At 45.1% G+C, this 19,411-nt stretch overlaps 1 protein-coding gene across 4 annotated transcripts; it reads right to left on the bottom strand.

Moving 5' to 3' along the window:
* Positions 1-33: 33 nt before the first annotated feature.
* Positions 34-19,375, bottom strand: ZNF142 (zinc finger protein 142). 4 transcript variants are annotated; one of them, XM_042453607.1, is made up of 10 exons: positions 19,358-19,375; positions 17,952-18,039; positions 17,055-17,357; positions 15,710-16,429; positions 13,709-13,987; positions 12,009-12,821; positions 10,535-10,712; positions 4,838-8,075; positions 2,332-2,437; positions 34-538 (listed from the first exon to the last, which is right to left on the bottom strand). In XM_042453607.1, the coding sequence occupies exons 3-10, from the start codon at positions 17,263-17,265 to the stop codon at positions 54-56; spliced, it is 6,030 nt and encodes a 2,009-aa protein (XP_042309541.1). In that variant the 5' UTR covers positions 17,266-17,357; positions 17,952-18,039; positions 19,358-19,375; the 3' UTR covers positions 34-53. The 4 variants fall into 4 exon arrangements, with proteins under 4 accessions (XP_042309541.1, XP_042309549.1, XP_042309558.1 ...); XM_042453634.1 differs by lacking the exon at positions 19,358-19,375 and adding an exon at positions 1,297-1,343 and having other exon boundaries at positions 402-538; positions 17,952-18,780; XM_042453615.1 differs by lacking the exons at positions 17,952-18,039; positions 19,358-19,375 and adding an exon at positions 18,070-18,779.
* Positions 19,376-19,411: the final 36 nt, after the last annotated feature.

Genomic DNA, 19,411 nt, shown 5'->3' on the forward strand with positions numbered 1-19,411 from the left:
TTTCATCCATCTTGCAAAGCCGCTGAACTTTTTCCTTTCTTTTTGGTTTTGACTTAGCTGTGTGCGGATACCTGAGCCTCCCCTTCCTCTAAATTCTTGGATGAAATCTCAAGCTGAACGTCATGCAGATGGACAGCAAGTGTACTCGAGTCTTTGCCAACCCCCTTGCTAAAGTCTCCCTCTGTTTCACTGTGCTCAGGGTGGTGTCTCTGCAAATGTTTGATCACCTGAAACTTCTGCTTGGCCTTGTAACTGCAGTAGAGGCAGAAGAAGGGGTGTTCGTTGGTGTGAATGAGATAATGATGCCGCAAGCCAGCAGCCCACCGGAAACCGCGGTAGCAGACATTGCAAACGTATGGCTTGTCCTCACTGTGCTTCTTCAGGTGTGTCTTGAGGAGGAAGCGGGTCTTAAAGGCCTTCCCACACTGTTCACAGATGAAAGAGCGAGCCTCACGGTGGCGTGTCTCCTTGTGGATGCGCAGGGCATCTGCACGGTTAGTACAGTAGTTGCACTCGTCACACTGGTATGGCTTGACCCCTGTGTAAGAAGCAGAAAGCAACACACTAGAAATGTTGCTGAGGTTGATCATGGCAGACCATCCTTGTTTTCTACTCCCTGCTGCTCTGTGTTTTGACCCTACTATACTAGAGTATCATATACTGGATCTGAGCTTTAACAACTGGCTAACAAAAATGAATTCACTAGCCTGCAGGAACAGTTCCCAAAATGAAGCAACTGAGTGACAACAACAGCTTTCAACAGTGTAGTGCATTATTATTCATTTCATAATTACCATCATCATCTGGGATGTGGAAATGGCTGTAGAAAAACTACCATTTAGGCAGCTAACCTTAGTCATAGGCAAGTAATTGGTACAGGCCTAAATTACAGGTGACCCTCCATATACATGGATTGCTTATCCATAGATTCAACCATCCATGGCTTGAAAATATTCAAAAACTATATGAATTCCAGAAACCAAACCTTGATTTTGTCATTTTGTACAAGAGGCAATATTTTACTTAGCCATTCTATTTAACTGAACTTGAGCATTCGCATATTTTGGTATCTATTGGGGGTCTTGGTACCAAGCTCACTATTCGCAGAGTACAGAACGCACGGGGTTACATATGAACATCAAAATCAGTGTCTACAAGACTGTCCAGTGCTTCACTCATTCCTTCACTCTTTCTGTTTGGCCCCATCCAAAGTATCATTCAAAATAAAAATTTTGAGAGCCTAGCACATCTCATCCATGCTGTTTCATCCTTCTCGTCCCAACCTCAGCCTCTTACCACTCTACTGAAAGTTCAGCGCACTTCTGTTCCAGTCCCTCCACCTCCTATAAAGGTTGAATACAAAGTTTTTCAACAGTCAAACATATAGAGAAGCTAGGAGGCCTCTTTTTCTACTAGCCTGGCAAAAGCAGTTTCCAATCTCAAATGCCTTATTATAACATCCTCTGCCACCCAGTTAAAACCATTCTACTCACTTAGGGTCAAAACAAATGGGCACAAAGGGGCAGCTTGAAGCTGCAACCACCGAAAACACATTAGAACCACAGCAAACACACGCTGCAGCCCCACTCCGCACTGAACTCTGCCCAAATAGGAGTAGATATTTTTCTGCTACTATTTTGGGCCAGGAAAAAGCTGCTTTTGGCAGCTATGCCGCAGCCTCAGGACAGCTTCTTAGCACTTTGGCAGTGTGTGGCATGTAAACGCTGCACCGCCAAAGTGTCTTGAAGCTGTTCACATCTAGGTGGCTAGCCAGCTTCCAGGCATCTTGGGAGCATATGCTGTGTGAATGCTGTGTTCCCAAGCCACCCTGAAGGTGGCTTGAATGGGCCGTCTGTTCCGGCCCTTAGCCATAAGCTAAATACCTATGATATTAGCTTAGCTTAGGCCATACATTAAGACACCTGTGACAGAGTATTTTGGCTTTTGTATTCAGAGTAAGTGAAGTATCCATTAGGAATATTTTTCTAAATTATTCTAACCCTAAAACATTAGGGTTTTCAGACTACAAATGGCAACACAAAAAACTTAAGACTTCTGTGTGTGGTCTTGTGTGGTCACCATAAGCCTATTTTATTTTGATATTATAGAATATTTTTAAATGACATGAGCACAACTATACTCAAGTTATTACTTCTGATATTGCAAATTATTACTCAGGATGTTTGCCTATTCTCACTCCACTTCCAGCCTGCCTTTGCTGCTGCTCTTTTCTTCAAAACGCTTGATCAAGTCCTTCCCTCACAAGAGGGGTAGAGGCTGTATTTTCTGATCTTGAGTTCCTAGACACCTACAGTTCCAAGACACACATACCTGTATGCTTTGTCATATGGTACTTTAGCTGATTCACCCATTTGCACTTGTAGCCACATTCAGGGCAAAGGTACTTCCTCTCTTCCTTATGGATACGCATGTGATACTGGAAAGGACAGAAAACAATGGATCAAGAACACATGCAAACCACTAATTTCACAAATGTTTTTATTTTTTTTCTCTGAGTATCATAAACCTGATCCAATCTTAGCAATTCACTGGACTATTAAATCAGAGCCCACTCATCCCACTGAACAGCAATCACATTCTAACAGCCAACAGGAATATTAGCCATATTAGCCCTCTTCCATATGGACTATGGAAGTGACTACTTTAAAGGCATTCAGAAGCCACAAGAGAAAGCCCAGACTTACACAAAGCAGTCAGAGTATCCCTTAGCTTTGCTGGTTCAAGCCCAGTATAACCTAGATAACATTGGTTACTGGGCATAAAACAGGAGTTGAAATTGTACAGCCCCCAAACATTGTTGAACTGCTGCTGCACACTACTGGTTAGGGATGCTGGGAGCTGAAATCCAACATCCTCTGGAGGGTTACATAATTCCCACTATGGCAGAGTGTGATACAACATTGGGAAGACTGGCTGAAGAGTAACTGAGAAATGCAAGATTTCAAGACTGCAGAAATCAGAAAGCCTAAGCTAGAACTAGTCTTTCTGAAGCTGAAATAATGATGGCAACTAAGGTTTCATCATGGTCTACCTAGGTAGCAACTTGTTTTCTGCTGCTCCAGAGACTAGGACCCGGAGCAATGGATGCAAGCTGCAGGAAAAGAGATTCCACCTCAACATTAGGAGGAACTTCCTGACAGCAAGGGCTGTTCGACAGTGGAACACACTTCTTCCTCGGAGTGTAGTGGAGTCTCCCTCCTTGGAGGTCTTCAAACGGAGGCTAGATGGCCATCTGTCAGGGATGCTTTGATTTGGATTTCCTGCATGGCAGGGGGTTGGACTGGATGGCCCTTGCGGTCTCTTCCAATTCTATGATTCTATGACATCTGGAGACATACTATCTCATCAAGAGACAATTCAATCCTAAAGGAAGTCCGAGCCAAACTAAACAAATTAGAAGCTAAACCCAGAGTGCCTTCCAAAAGAAGAACACTTCTTAGCTAAAGTATTAAATTATGAAGCCATGGTCACTATTATTATTATTATTATTATTATTATTATTAAGCTTTATTTATATAGTGCTGTAAATTTACACAGCACTGTACATACAATCTTTTAATTAGACGGTTCCCTGCCCTCAGGCTTACAATCTAAGAAGACATGACACAAAAGGGGAAGGGAGTGGAAGATGGAGCCAGAAGCCTTCTGGGAAGGGCTCGGTTCCTTTGGGGAGGCCTGATGGGATTGGCCCACCCCCTCTCTCCCTCAGAAGCCAGGATGGAGCCAGATGCCTTCTGGGAAGGGCTCAGTTCCTTTAGGGAGGCCTGATGGGATTGGCCTACTTTCTCTCTCCCTCAGAAGCCAGGAATAATAATAATACCTAAGTAGACCATGATGAAACCTTAGTTGCCATCATTATTTCAGCTTCAGAAAGACTAGTTCTAGCTTAGGCTTTCTGATTTCTGCAGTCTTGAAATCTTGCGTTTCTCAATTACTCTTCAGCCAGTCTTCCCAATGTTGTATCACACTCTGCCATAGTGGGAATTATGCAACCCTCCAGAGGATGTTGAATTTCAGCTCCCAGCATCCCTAACCAGTAGTGTGCAGCAGCGGTTCAACAAAGTTTGGGGGCTGCACAATTTCAACTCCTGTTCACATGAGGAGGGGACAGGTGAGGGCAGACCATACTATCCATCAGCCAGTTTCTAGATGTCAGAGATATGCTCTGGCACCAGGAAGTAATGTGGCTAGAATAATGGATGGATAGATAGCAGGACTGTCAGATACAAACAAACAAACAAACAAACAAAAAATAGAGGTGCATTTTTCATCCACAAATTTCAGAACAAAATGGGACAAAACAGAGAGAAAAGAATTTTGGGCAGCTTTGATCTAATGGAAAATAATTCCTTGAACAGGGCTAGATATCAAGGAGGGGCCCTCTGGCCTACAAACGCCGCTTCTTCTGAACGAAATCCAGAAAATAGGACCTGGAGCAACGGATTCAAACTACAGGAAAAGAGATTCCACCTCAACATTACAAAGAACTTCCTGACAGTAAGAGCTTTTTCAATTTGGAACAGACTTCCTTGGTGGAGTCTCCTTCTTTGGAAGGTTTTAAACAGAGGCTGGATAGGGGTGCTTTGATTTTGTATTACTGCATGGTAGAGAGTTGGACTGGATGGCCCTTGTGGTCTCTTCCAACTCTATGATTCTATTGCAACTGACTGCATGTAAGCCATCTGTAGGGTCATGGGTAGTTTTCATTTCTGGGGAGAACATTTTTTGTACATTGCCCAGTTTCAAGTGTCCTGCGGCCATTCCCATTCCCACTCCCACCCCCACAACAACAACAACAAAAGCAGACTGTTCTCACCTTGAGGCGTGAAGGGTCAGCACAAGCATACTGGCACTGGTGGCATTTATAAGGCTTCTCTCCAGTATGGATGCGGATGTGCCATGTGATCTTTTGCTTGTTCTTAGTGGTGTACTTGCAGTCAGAGCACTTGTAGATGCGAGTACCACCATGGCTCTTCATGTGGTGGTTGAACACCAGCTGATGATGGCACCCAAAGTCACAGAAGGAACACCTGAGTGGCCTTTCCACTGCCACAGAAGGCTCGTGGGCTTCCAAGTAATGGCTTACCAGTTGCTGCCGCTCTTTGGCAGCAAAGCTGCAGATGCTGCAGCGATGACTGAAGTGTAACTTCTTATGCTCCTCCAGTTCCTCACGGGTGGTCAGAGTCTCCTTACAGGTTGCACACTCCAGGTGAGGGTGCTGCTTCTGAGCATGGCACTTGAGAGTAGCCTCACTGTGGCATACAAAGTCGCAGTGAGGACAACTATAGGAGATTTTCTCTTCATGTTGTCGCAGAGCGTGCTGCTTGAGAGCTGTTTCTGAACTGAAGCGGGCCTCACAGTGTGAGCAGGCAAAGTTCAGCTCCCCTTGGTGACAGCTGTTGACATGGCGGGTGATGTCATTCTGAATGTAGCCACTGTAGTCACACAGCGGGCAGAAGTGGGTGGGTTTCTTCTCGTGGACACGCAAGCGATGAATGCGCAGTTTGGAATTGGTGCCAAAGGTCTGGTCACAGGTAGGGCAGGCAATGCGGCCCACACCCGTATGCAGGGATTGATGGGCATCCAGGCGGTAGCGCCGAGTTGTGCTGAATTCACAGTAAGGGCACTTGTGGGGCTTCACACCTTCATGCTTGATGCGGATGTGCTGGCGCAGGCAGCGTAACTGCTTACAGGTGAAGTCACACTGACAACAAGCCAGCTGGGGCCTTGCACCATAGTACTTCCGGTGGAGCTTGCGGTGGAGCCGGAGGGTCGCAGCAGCCTTGGAGGTGAAGGAGCACAGCGTGCAGCGAAACTCACCCAGCTTCAGGCAGCCTCGCTTCTTGTGTGTCTTCAAGGCGCGTTCCTGATGGCATGTGAAAGAGCAGGTAGGGCATGAAAAGTGCCGCCTCTTCTGGAGGGTGAGTGGATGGGAAGGCATTGGCTCCATTAGCCCATCAGACTGACCAACCTTCCTGTGGCTGATTTGTCCATTCTCTTGCTCTTCTCCTTCCTCAGGGTGTGTGGTACCATTGGAACCTTCAAATGGCTTAGCAGGATGAGCTTCAACATGCCCTTCCAACTGATGGATCCTAAGGGCCCTCTTAGAGTGGAAGGGCTTGGAACACAAGGGACACCAGAACTGCTCCAGGCCACGGCAGACATCATCCACGTGGGAGCGGATGGTAGACACCCGTGAACAGATGAAGCGGCAGGATTTGCAGTGGAATTTGCCCTGCTCCAGATAGTATCTCTCTGAGTGATAGATAGCAGGACCTACCACAGTTTCTGGCAATTGCTCTTCCATTTCTGTTTCAGGGTCATCCTGAGATTGCTTGCCATGCAAACTGATAGCCATGGGCTGATGGTCAAGAAGGAGAGCAGCCACAGAGTCAGCATCAACAGGCCTCTCTCCTACTTCCCAAGAAACTTCTTGCAGCTTGCTCACTTCTGCCTCATCTAAGGCACCTATACCATTCTTCTTTACCTCAGCTATCTCCAAGCTTTTCTCACTGGACTGTACCCCAGCAGACTGGTCTGAGCAGGTTGCTTTCCCGCTGTTCTTCTTCATGAGAACTGGACACTTCTTAAGGATATGGGTATTCAGGCCTCTCTGCTGCTTGAAGATAGCCTTACACTCCTGGCACACCAAGGGATATTTCTTGCCTTGACAGCCACCTCTGCAGTGGACCAACATGGACTTCTCCTTCCTGGTGATATAGGAACATTTCTCACACTTAAAGACCCGACTCTCAGACTGAACCATCAACATCTGCACCCTCCCTTCCAGGACCAGGTTTTCTGCTTCTTCTTTGTCCTGCTTCCTTAGAGCTTTAAGCACTGATTCTGACTGGGAACTGTCTTCAGAAGTCAGAAGTTCGGTTTCTGGGGCAAGGGGTGTCTCATGGCTAGGACCAGGCTGGAGGCAGTCTTGCTTTAACACATATGAACAAACCTCCTGGACATTTGGCTCTTTGCACCCTTCTCCCTCCTGAGGACTGGGTGGTGCCTGCAGATGTTCAGAGTTCTGCTCTGCTTCGACATCCCCCAGGTTCTGCAAAGCACACTTATCACTAGTACTAGAACAAACATCTTTTTCCAACTCCAAATCACCGTCCCCATGGACCTCTGCCTCCTCCTCAAAGTCAGGAATATCTTCAAGACCAGGTTCACTATCTTCCAGAACAAGGGAATCCCTGGAGCCTAACACTTCATAGGCATGGCCCACCTCCCTGCAGTCCAGAGTCATGCCAGTCTCAGGCACAGCTGAAGGCATCTTTTCAGTCAGCTGCTCCAGAACTGGGTCTGAGTTACACAGTGGCTCCAAATGCAGGGTGCAACTAGGGACTGCCTCAATGGCACTATCTGGTTCTCTTGAGCTCTCAGAAGATGCTTTCAGGGAGAGCTGTTCCGAAAGGGTCCCATCTGCCTTACAATGGTCTTGCTCTCTCACAACTTCTTCTCTTTCCCTCTCAGTGTTGTTTTCATTGCCAAAGAGAGGTGTGATGAGTGCCTCCTGGTTGCAATCTTCCTCCTCAACCTCTGAAACCAGGGCTTTGACTTTGTCATGCCATGGCTCCCTCCCTGGCAGGGAAGGGATCGGCTCCAAAGGCAGTGCCATGGCAAGGTTATAGTTGAACAGCACCTCAGCAGAGGTGGCCTCCAGCTCCCTGCTGGCATAGTTCTCCTGCCAACTCTTGTCACCAGGTACATAACCATGGATCTTGCGCTTGTGGAAAAAGAGGCTTGTGTTGCTGAAGGTACGGTAAGGGCACAGGGCACAACGGAACTCTCTCTGCTTGGTGTGCTTACAGTTCTCATGGTTGAGCAGGGCTTGCTTGTATTTGGTCTGGTAACTGCAGTACTGGCACTGGAAGATGGGAGACTGGTAATCCTGGGAATGCTTTGCTTGCATGTGCTTCTGGAGCTCATACTTGCGCTTGCAAGCAAAGGCACACACCTCACAGATCAAGGACTTGCCCTGGTGGCGCAGCTTGTGGCTGCTCAGTTGGTCAGCCCGATGGCAGCGGTATGGACACTGGTTACACTGGTACCTGACACAAAAAGAACAGTTGATCACAGAAACACAGGCTGAGAAAGATCATCAGCACAGGACAATTTTGCACAGCTCTTTTAGATTTAGATATAAAAAATACTTTTTAGCCATCGTCATCACCCAATAGCACTGTAAAAACAGTTATCTGATCCCATTTTGCAAATTTAGGGAAAAGAAGCAGAGAGAAACTGCGCGTTCAGAAGCACCCAAAAGATTAATGTAAGCTTCCCTGTGGCAAACTCTGTGGCTCTAACCTCAGTTTGTGGCCTCTATCAGAATTCGGTTCCATGTCTAGGGATGTGGAATGGACTTATACTGTGTCTGGGAATATGGAAAGTCTATTTTCTTCTCGTTGGTTAAACACTTTATATATGCTCTCTGCCAAAGGCAATGAGGTGTATGCCACGATTGAAGAGCATATTATTTTTTTAAAAAAAATCTAAGAGAAATTTTGAAATGGTAGGAAATTGGTGGAATATATACTTGAAGGGATGTCATATTGAGGAGGGAGCTAGCTTGTTTTCTGCTAGGGACTAGGACCCAGAGCAATGGATGCAAGCTACAGGAAAGGAGATTCCACATTAACATTAGGAGAACGTCCTGACAGTAAGAGCTGTTCAACAGTGGAACACACTCCCTCAGAGTGTAGTGGAGTCTCCTTCCTTAGAGGTCTTTAAACAGAGGCTGACTGGCTATCTGTCGGGGATGCTTTGATTGAGATTTCCTGCATGGCAGAATGGGATTGGACTGGATGGCCCTTGTGGTCTCTTCCAACTCTATGATTCTATAATTCTAAAGCTTTGTACCCTTAATTCTAAAGTGCCACAATTGTTGCTCTTTATCAAAGTGAGGCTCAGGCATGAATAACAATTAAGAGCTTTTCATGTCTCTGAACACTAAGTATTAAATAAATCAATATCCAGAAATCATAGTGTCTATAGATTTTGGGACCCTTATAACATTTGCTTCCCAGCAGAATTTCACAAGTTTCAACAACTGGCAAATCTTGCATGCATCTTCCTAGATTAGATGATCCAATAACCGTAGTCCCAAATTTATGCAGTACAATTCATATTGTCATAGCTATTAGGATTCTTAGAAATCCTTCTTGTACTCCGTCTTTGCAAATGCCTCAACTTTTCCTTTTAATACATACTACATTCAGATTGCCAGCCTCAACCATCTCACATGACTATCTACCAGACAAGGGCATCATTTTGCAGTAGTACTGCAGTAGTATCTGATAGACAATGATCTATAATGACTCATGACAGAAATAATTTTTGTGGCAATCAGTGCCTTGGTAACCCTCCAGTACTACCACTGACACTGTGTTAATCATTTCAGTTATGATTCTAAAATCCAAGAATTCAGAAAAGTTACATTTTTGGACCACAATTCCCAGAACCCTCAGCCAATGGCCATACCAGTAGTGGGGACCTAGGAGTTGCAGTCCAATAAAGTAACTTTCCATAGCTGCTCATTACCTATAAAATTTTATCCAGCTTACGTCCAGACTATATTAAAGGCCGTGGACCTGAACAGACAGGCCAAAATAAAGCTGCTTCAGGCCACTTTGGAGGTATGCTGTTTAAATGACACACGCATCTTAAGAGGCCAGAAGCTGCACCAAATCTGCGCTCCAGTCCATATACAGTAAATGGAGCGTGGCTTTGGCATGGCCTCCAGCCTCTTACGATGCATGCATAATTTAAACAGCATACCTTCAAAGTGACCCAAAGCAGCTTTATTTTGGCCTGTCTGTTCGGGCCCTATATCTCCCCATATGAACCTGCAAGGGTCCTAAGATCTACAAGGGAAGGCTTTCTCTCAGTCCTGCCACCATCACAGTCCCACTTGGTGAGGACACAAGAGAGAGCCTTCTTAGTGGCTGCTCCCATCCTCTGGAACTCCATTCCATGGAAGGCTAGCCTGGCCCCCTCTCTGCTTTTCTTTTGCCAGAAGGCAAACATGTTTTTATTCAAGCAGGCTTTGAAGATAAAATCGTCAGGGAGGATTGTATATGGGGTGTATGTTTTAGTTATGATTTTTAACTTTTGTGTATTTCATGTAATTTTATACTGCTTTAGCAAGACGTTTTAATTGTTTTTAATTTTTTATTGTACAGTACAAAAATGGATCTTCATAAGCTCTAGCCTTCAGTGGCTTCATTTCAGTTGAATTTGTCTATAGGCTAGTAGTGTCACATGTTGAGGTTATGAACTAATAACTGCAGTTGTCATCATATTCATGTAAATGGTGAATTCAATCAACTCTCCTGCCCAGCCCTCTAATATGCCATCAGTCAGACGAAAACTCTCACTTTTGACCCCCAGTTATGTTTACGGGCCAAGCACATGCTCAGCTTTTCATGTGGACTATTCTGAGACAGCACCACAGTGTCCCAGCCTGTTCTTTACAAAACTGGCCTGAAGAGTGAGGAAGGTCGCTCTGTACCTGAGATCTCCGGTGTGCTTCCGCATGTGGACATTCAGGTAGTGCTTCCACTTTGTCACATAGCCACACTCCGTACACATGTAGTTCTTATCATCAGAGTGGGTCAGCATATGTTTGGAAAGGTAGCTCACATCTCGACAAGTGAAGTCACAAAGCTGGCACTTGTGAGGCTTCTCTCCTAAAGTTACAGAGCAAACCGGAAGCTGTGGATCGCTGGTCCTGCCCGTCATGCCCCTTGAGGTTAGCAGATTAAATTTAAAATGAGGTCCTACTTAGTCCCTTCAGAACAAAACAAATGGTGGCAATTCTTCACACAGAGTACACTGATATACTGAAAAATACATTACTACAGGACACAAGAGGCGGCCAAGATTTAATAATCATGCTCACCATATCAAATGTGGTACTGCCTTTTGACAAGTGTGTTGAGAGATTAGACTTCTTCTCAATTCTGAAGTTACTTAAATAGTTAAAAATAATCCTAGCAGTCATGTACCCAGAGCCTGGAAAAACTCGTTTGGGTGCTAACTTCCCAGAACCCCCTAACTAGCCTGGCTATACTTGGGTTGGGATTCTGAAAGCTATAGACCAAAAAAATTAATCTTTGAAATCCTGCATCCACAGATTCCTACTCCTTCCCTATTCCAAATCTTGAAGGCAGGCTAGGGATTGCAGCAGATGCAAAAACAGGTGTTCCTTTGCAGGGTCAAACTAATAAGTACTAAGCAACTTGGGACACTTTTATTCAGTAGCACTGAAGTAAAAGACAGGAAGTGTGGGCAGAGGAGCTGACAACTACATCAGCTGAAGGCATGCTCAACTATCCTAAACCCAAAAAACTAATGGGACCTTTAACCAACATTTAAATTATGATATTAAGGTGTGTTTGAAAAATCTAGCAAATTTGCCGAAATCTATCTAAGGTTTTAAGTACACAATCTAGATTTTACAGAAGCTCGGATAATATACGAAATATTTGCATAATGCCTAAATGGTGGGAGGAGGGTACTGGCATGCAGTGCCAAGAAGGCTCAGAAAGCCATGACTTTGTCTTCCATTTGCTAGGAAGACAAGTTTTGACTTCTGGACAAGGAACCAAAAAAGTTTTATCTTTTTAACACCCCTCCCCCCCCAAAGCCAAGACTGGTCAGGTAGCTGAAAAGTGCCCTATATCCTCCTCTGTAAAAGCACAGCAAGAAGAATGGATAAAAAAAAATCTAATATACAAATAAGTGACTGGCTGACAAACCTTATGGTGGAAAAGAGCACACCTATGGGTTAAGGAACTGCTCAAGCTCAATCCTGTTCAAAGACAGGAACAAACCGCAGGTATAGTGAAAGGCAATTCTCTGCTCAGGGCCACAAACATGCCTTTCAAAGCATGACAGGAGAGCAGAAAACAAAGACACAAAGCAAATAAGTGTATACAAGCAAGAGCTTCTCTAAAGATCATCAAGCTGGGAAGAATACTTGCCTGTGTGGAGCAGCATGTGCCGAATGAGGACCCTCTTGTGCGCAGTGGCAAAGTTGCATTCTGTGCACTTGTGGATCTTCTCACTGGCATGCATCTTGCCAACGTGGTCATGAAATTCCACTGAGTTGAATGTGGCAAAAGGGCAAAAGCTGCATTTGAGCTGTTCATTTCCTGGGTGGCCTTGCTTCTTATGCTTGCGGAAGACATGCTTGTTGGAACAAATGAAATCACACTGCTGGCAGTGGAAGGCATAGTGTGTCTTACGATGTACCTCCATGATTTCTGCAGTGGGGAAGAGCAGGGAGCAGGCATAGTACTTGCACTCCACGGCTTTAATGCCATGAGCCTCCCTGACATGCCGTAGGAACTCCTTGCGGTCCTGAGTGCAGTAGGTACAGCCCACTTGAAAACAGTTTAGTTGCTTGGGCTCTGCTTTGTGAGTCTTCAGATGCTCCTTGAGGGCATGGCTCAGTTTAAATGTTTCTTTGCACACAGGGCAGGAATAGACATCTGAATAGAAGTTGGATATGTCCTCGTGCATACTGGCCATGTGACGGTTGAGGGCATTCTTCTCCACAGAGCTGTAGTGACAAAGCGGGCAACGATGGGCCTTCTCTCCAGTCTCGCGCATCATGTGGATCTTCAGCTTGCTTTTGCTAGTGAAAAATTTCTGACAGTTTGGGCACTGCAACCTTGGATCAGGGAAGTGCAGGTGAAGGTGTTCCACAAGGTGAGTTCGCTTTTTAAAACAGCGCTTGCACTCTGGACACATGTGGGTCTTGAACAAGCATTTGGAATCCTCAGCTACATCTCCTACAATGAGAAAAAAATAAAAAAAAACTCATCTCAGTGTGAAGAAAAAAACGGAGGCCCTTGAAAATATGTTATGAATCAGTTTTGTCCCTCTCCCACTTCAAGAGAATAATCAGTACTTCAGCCTAAAATCTCTTTCTACCAATACTAATAAAAGAGTGGGTGTATTATACTTGTCTCCATGACAGCTCTGAAAAGTTGAAATCTAGACACCCGACCTCTGACATGCACACTAAAGGGACTCTGGGGTACACATCTCTGGGTTACTTTGGGCCGATAGACAGGCCAAAATAAAGCTGCTTCAGGTCACTTAGGATATATGCTATTTAAATGATGCATGTGTCCTAAGAGTCTGGAAGCCACGCTAAAGCCACGCTCCAGTCCTAAGTATTGGAGCCTGGCTTTGGCATGGTTTCTGGACTCTTAGGATGCATGCATCATTTAAACAGCATACTTCCAAAGTGACCTGAAGCAGCTTTATTTTGGCCTGTCTGTATGGGGCCTATGTTATCATAATGAATTAATACATTTTATTTAACAAAAATCTCTCTGTATCCTTCAATACCATATTTAGATACCAGATGTCTACAATATTCTCTAGAGTCAAACTTTAGTTCTTCACAAGGCCTCTTAACTACTGGTCCTCAAACTTTGGTCCTATAGGTATTTTGGACTTTGATTCCCAGAGGTGCCAGACAATATGGCCAACAGGTGCTGAAGTCCATGCATCTGGAGGATCAAAAATTGAGAACCACTGATCCATACAGCTCTACTTTATGCTCCCCCCTGCAGGAATCCAGTACTCTTAAAATGCTTTCTGTCTGGTTGCATTCCTTTCAAAGAAGTGTCAGAAACTGTTCTGTCTTTAAATGAATGAAAAACTATACCTTTGAGAAGCTGGTTCTGAGAGACCTTTGTTAACTCAGAAGATGCTTTCTTGCAAAAGTTTTCCTCTCCCTCTTCCTCCTCCTCTTCATCTCCTTCTTCTTCTAGTAATTCATCTCTTCCATTCCCAAGACTGTCTTCCTTGGTCAATGTCCTCATGTCTTCCGGATGCATATCATTGTGACCAGCATGAGTTCCCAGGCCACTCTCCATTTCTGTCACTTTCCAACCACTCTGAATTCTGAGGGAATTCTCTGCCTTTTGCATCACTTCTGCCGTTCCTAAAAAATAAAAGCAAAACATAAACCAGGGGCTCATTGGCTCTCAGATCAAAACTGAGATAAGAAAGGGATATCAGGCAAATACCTGAAACTCAAGTCACTTCTAGGCAAGAATTGTTTTGGTTCTATCATCCTGCCTCAATCATAAAAAATACTTGTTATCCTGACCTGTCGATGTTTATGCACCACTTTGTTCATCATTTGTTTTTATAATAGAAAATTTGTTAAGCAGCAGAAGCCAAAAAAGCTGAACAACGTCTTTTGGATTGTAGTAGAGGGAGGCCTCCATCTGGAATTATCTTAAAAGCGACTCTTTAATCAGGCAAAAGGAATTAGAACAGGATTCAAGAAAAGCATTTAGAGCTAGGCCAGGTGGAAATTATACCCCTGTATCTGACAGAGGGAAGATTTAACTTTAGATTGGAGTTCCCTGACAAAAAAAGAGGCTGTTCTTTCAAACCCTGATCCCGGAATAGCACTTGAATATTCTCATCTGCCTCAAAGCCTCTTTGCTACTACTGTTCTGTTCACACTCCTCTACCATCTTACTGTATTAGTTTTTCACATTTACAAACCGTAATACTCAAGTAGGACTATAACCAGTTCACCCTTATACTATAACTCCTCCTCTCCTATAGCTACTACCTTTACTGAAGCTGCCGCTATCACAAAAAAAATTTTGAAAAATTCCTTCTAAGACCCCAACCTGCTCCAGGTCTTGCCATACTAAAAAAAAACAAACCCTAAATAGATTTAAGACTGAAGATGTAAAAATATTGGTCCCATTGAGTTCCTCTCAGTCCCACTAACATTAATATCATGTCCTTTGCGTGTCAGGTTGTAAGGCTCTGAGGTTTTTTTTCCCCTTGCCATTAAGGGGCTATCCAGTGATGGCGAACCTATGGCATGCGTGCCATAGGTGGCACTCAAAGCCCGCTCTGTGGGCACATGTGCCATCACCCCAGCACAGAGTTTGCCAGAGTTTGTTACTAGAAAGCCAGAGGGACATGGCACTTTGCAATAAATAAGTAGGTTTTGGGTTGCAGTTTGGGCACTTGGCCTCTAAAAGGTTCATCATCATTGGGCTATACAGACCGCCCCTTCACTGGGCAGATTGGGGCCGCAGCAATCAGCAATCTCATGCTGCAGCCTGATCTGGCCTCTGGAGGGCACAAAAAGGAGCTGCAAAAAACTTTATGATGCCCCTTCGGTGCTGTATCACATGGATGCAGCACCAGAGGGGGATCACGAGGAGACCAGTGCATGCCAAAATGGCGCCCTGGGAGCAGGGTTTGGACATCCAGGGTGCAGATGCTGCACCCTAACTCTGCCCACAGGTCAGCATAAAGTGCCGGTCTGTTGAGCCTCATAGACTTTTTTTGTACAAATTCTTCCTAATTTATACAATGTTGTACGCATCCTTGAAGGCACTCAGCAACATAAATGGATTTATACCCATGTGCCTTTTTTAGATACATAAATCCTTTGTGTGTCTTTTATTTCTTTCACTGTGCTGCAGGCCTCACCAAATATGTACATTTCTGTAACAAGATTGCAAATCTGAGAAGGTGCAAAATGAACACTTTCATCAATAATTTCAACCAAGTTTTATTAAGAAGGCCACTGGAACCCAAACACTTAGGGCATTTGTTGACTGATGTAACTCCACAACATCCTCACCCTTCTCTCTCCCTCTATCTCAAAGCATATTCTCTCTAGTACCTGAGTTCAGAAGGAGATGGTCAGTCAGCTCCTTTCCTACTACAGCAGTGAAGCTGTGCTCAGCACTCTCAGAACCTGCACTTGTTTCCAGCACTGCTGTGGCTGCCTTTTCTTGTTGTGTGGCTTCATGCAAGTGGCTGTGCCTGTGCAACCCAAACTGCTTGGTGTTAGCACTGATGAAGTCACAACGGCCACAGTGGAATGGGAAGTGGCTCCTGCGATGAAACTCCATGTCTTCTCGGTTTTGGAACAGGATGGGACAACCACGATAGGTACAGGCAATTGGAGAGACCTGATGGATGTGCCGCATGTGCCCCCGGAGCTGCTTTCGATCCTCTGAGCTGAATTGACAATCCTCCACAGGGCAGACTGGAGCACCCTGGTGTTGGTGGTGATCCTTAAAGTGCTCCTTCAGTTCTGCAGGCAGGGAAAACTCCACCTGGCAAACAGGGCACAGGAGAAGCTCAGGGCAGAATTCTAGGTCCTGTCTGCTCCCATCCAGCATGTTCTGCACTGCGGTCTGGGGGACAGTTGGGTGTTCTGCAGCAACAGCCAGGTCCTGGCTTGCAAGGGCTAGAGGTAACCCTTGAAGCTGAGGGATGCTTGCAAGTTGTCCTCTGGAAATCTCAACACACTGATGCTCAGAAAGAAGACTAGGATCAGAAAAGCTCTGCCCACACCGTTCACAGAAATATAGTTCCACAACTTTAACTAAGACTTCTGCAAGAAAAACATAGGGATTTAAAAATAAAATAAAACCACTACTAAATATACTCATCCCTCCACATTTGTAGCTTTGACTTTTGCAGATTTGATTATTTACGGATTTTAGTAATATGTTCTCTTTAGGAATCTCTGGGTCGTCCAGTGCAACTCTATGATCAACCTTAACCAAAAGTTGCACTGAAGAACCTGGAGGTTCCTAGAGAGAACACCCCACTAGGCATTGGCAGCTCCTCCAAAGCAATTCTATATTCAATGTCTGGCGGATGTTGACCACAGAGTTGCACTGGAAGACCTAGAGATTCCTAGGGGTGCTCCCTCAGGTAAAAACATAAGTGTTTTTGTTATTTGTGGTTTTTCCGGAGGGGGAGGATGAAATTAATTTTAATTATATTTATTAAATTAACTAATTAATTAATATTTAATTAAAACCAATTTCCAGCCCAAAAAAGTTTAACCTATTTTAATTTTGGCCCTTACCTACTGCCATGTTGTGCAGGTCTGATTTACAGTATAAAAACCACAGAGCACAAAAAAACCCAAGCACATTTTCTAAGAAATAACAGCTGCGGAGTGGTTAATTTTTACATGGGTATGATGGCCTGACAAAAACGTAACATACCTGTAGTGTTATCAGGGTTGCTGAGAGACATGGTGTCAGCCATGGCTTCTACAAATATTTCAACACCAGATGTTTCTGCCCCTACCACAGAAGCCTCTGTTAACAGCAAGCTCTGTCCAACTGTAAGGTTCTCATTAGAGAGACCATGTCTGTCTTCATTGCCAGCTACTACTGGGCCAGGCAGCAACAGCTCCTGGCACAGAGCATTCATCTTGTCTTCTCCCACAGGCACTGTTGCTACTGCTGCTCTGCTCACTGCTTATCACTATGGTCTTGCTTCATGACACAAGAGAGGGAAAATTCCTGTCAAAAACAAATGAAGAAGGTACTATCATTGCCCTCCTGAAGGGAAGGAAGCAAGGATTAAACACAGAATTCTTCAGAAGAAATAGGCAAGTGGTAAACTGGAAATACTGGATAATAATTGTTATTATGCAGCAGAATTAGTAACCAGTTTCTCTGCAAAGAAACTATTTCACTGTATTACTCCTTTTCCCCTCCCACCCTAAATGCTACCTCCTAGGGTTCAACTACACTATAGAAACAATGCCATTCAATATCATTTCAATTGCCATGGCTCCGCCCTACAGAATTCTGGGGTTTGTATTTTGTGAGGCACCAGTACTCTTTGTCAGAGAAGGCTAAAAATCATGTAACACTACAAATCCCAGGATTCCATAGGGTAGACCTACAGCACTTAAAGTGGTGTCAAGTACATTATTTCTACAGTGTAGAGGCACCCTTGGACAGAGAATTCTTCCATGGATCCTCTCCTATAGGCTTCACAATAGCAGCTTGCAGGTAATCCCTTACAGGCAGCCCTAACTCTACACAAAGCAGATATGCAGCAATCTAATGCTCTGCCTAAATGGTTTACAAAGACAAGGAAGGGCATACATATCTGGCCTTCCTGTTTCCTCCTGGTGCGTTTCTGGTGCAGTCTTTCCACTGCTGAGCACCAGCTGTGAGCCATTCATGTCGGTTTCTGAGGTGAAAAAAGAGAAAAGGAACCCACCAACTTAAATGGAAGCCCAAACAGAGGACCTGAAGAGGCAGAGTGGCTGTGCACTGGCTTCACAAGATGGCCAGGGCTCAGCTTTGCTCTGGGGTCTTTCCTTTGCCAGCCACACACCTTCTGGTGGGCTGCCACCCCCAGACTCCCCCATCATGTTGTTGTTATGTCCCTTCAAGTCATTTCCAACTTATGGCGACTCTATTATGGGTTTTTTGGGGGGGGCAAAAATTGTTCAGAGGATGGTTGCCATTGCCCACCCGAGGCAGAGAGAGTGTGACTTGCCCAGGGGCATCTAGTGGGTTTCCATGGTCAAGCTGGAAATTGAACCCTGGTCTCCAGAATCTTAAAATCACACCCGTACACTCAAACCATTATGCCATGCCAACACTTATAAGCTTGTGGTGGCACCCAGTGAAATCCTTCCGAACCCAAATTCCTAGTTCTTAATCCTGGCTGTAACCGAGGTTTCCCCATCCCAGCGCTCTCCAGATGTTAAACCCCCAGCTAGCAGAAGAGTCAGCAAGGCAGATGGGGACTGCAGCCTGACAATTCTAGAGGAGGCAAGTTCAGGAAAAGCAGCTAGACTTTCCAAACCAGCCATGGAGGCCTCTTTTAGTTCACACACTAGGGTGCCTTCAAGTTGCTCCAGACTTATGGAGACCCTAAGGGGTTGTGGGGGTTTTTTTTGGGGGGGGGGGAGCAAGCTTTATTCAGAGGAGAGATCTTGTATCACCTTTGAGACTCACTGAAAGAAATTGTCAGCATGAGTTTTTGTAGACTTCAGTCTACTTCCTCAGATGCCTTTGGGCCAAATGCACCTGAGGAAGTAGATTTACGCCTATAGGAAAGCTCATGCTGCTGACTCCTTTCTTTCAGTGAGTCTTAAAGGTGCTACAAGATAGATACACTGATTTTACAGACTAACACGGCTATATCTTTGAATAATAATAATAATAATAATAATAATATGCATCTGAGGAAGTAGACTGAAGTCTCGTAAAGCTCTTATGCTGCTGAGTCCTTTCTTCCAGTGAGTCTCAAAGGAGCTACAAGATCTTTGCATTCTTCAGAGGAGGCTTGCCATGGCCTTCTTCCCTGGGGCCTTGAGAGTGGGGCTGGTGGGTTCCCATGGCTGGAGGGTGGGAATTTGAACCCTGGTCTCCAGAGCCACAGCCCAACACTCAAGCCACGCAGGGGCTCCTTCTCTAGCCTTCCCCTCCTTTCCCCTTGGCCCCCATCCCCTAAACCAGGGCCCCTTCCCTTCCCCACCCTCCAGGAAGACCCCCACCACAGCTCCCCGGCTTCACCGGCACCAAGCACTCGCCTCCTCCTCCTCCTCCTC

The sequence above is a fragment of the Sceloporus undulatus genome, chromosome 1 (genome assembly GCF_019175285.1).
Source record: "Sceloporus undulatus isolate JIND9_A2432 ecotype Alabama chromosome 1, SceUnd_v1.1, whole genome shotgun sequence".
Lineage (NCBI taxonomy): Eukaryota > Metazoa > Chordata > Lepidosauria > Squamata > Phrynosomatidae > Sceloporus > Sceloporus undulatus.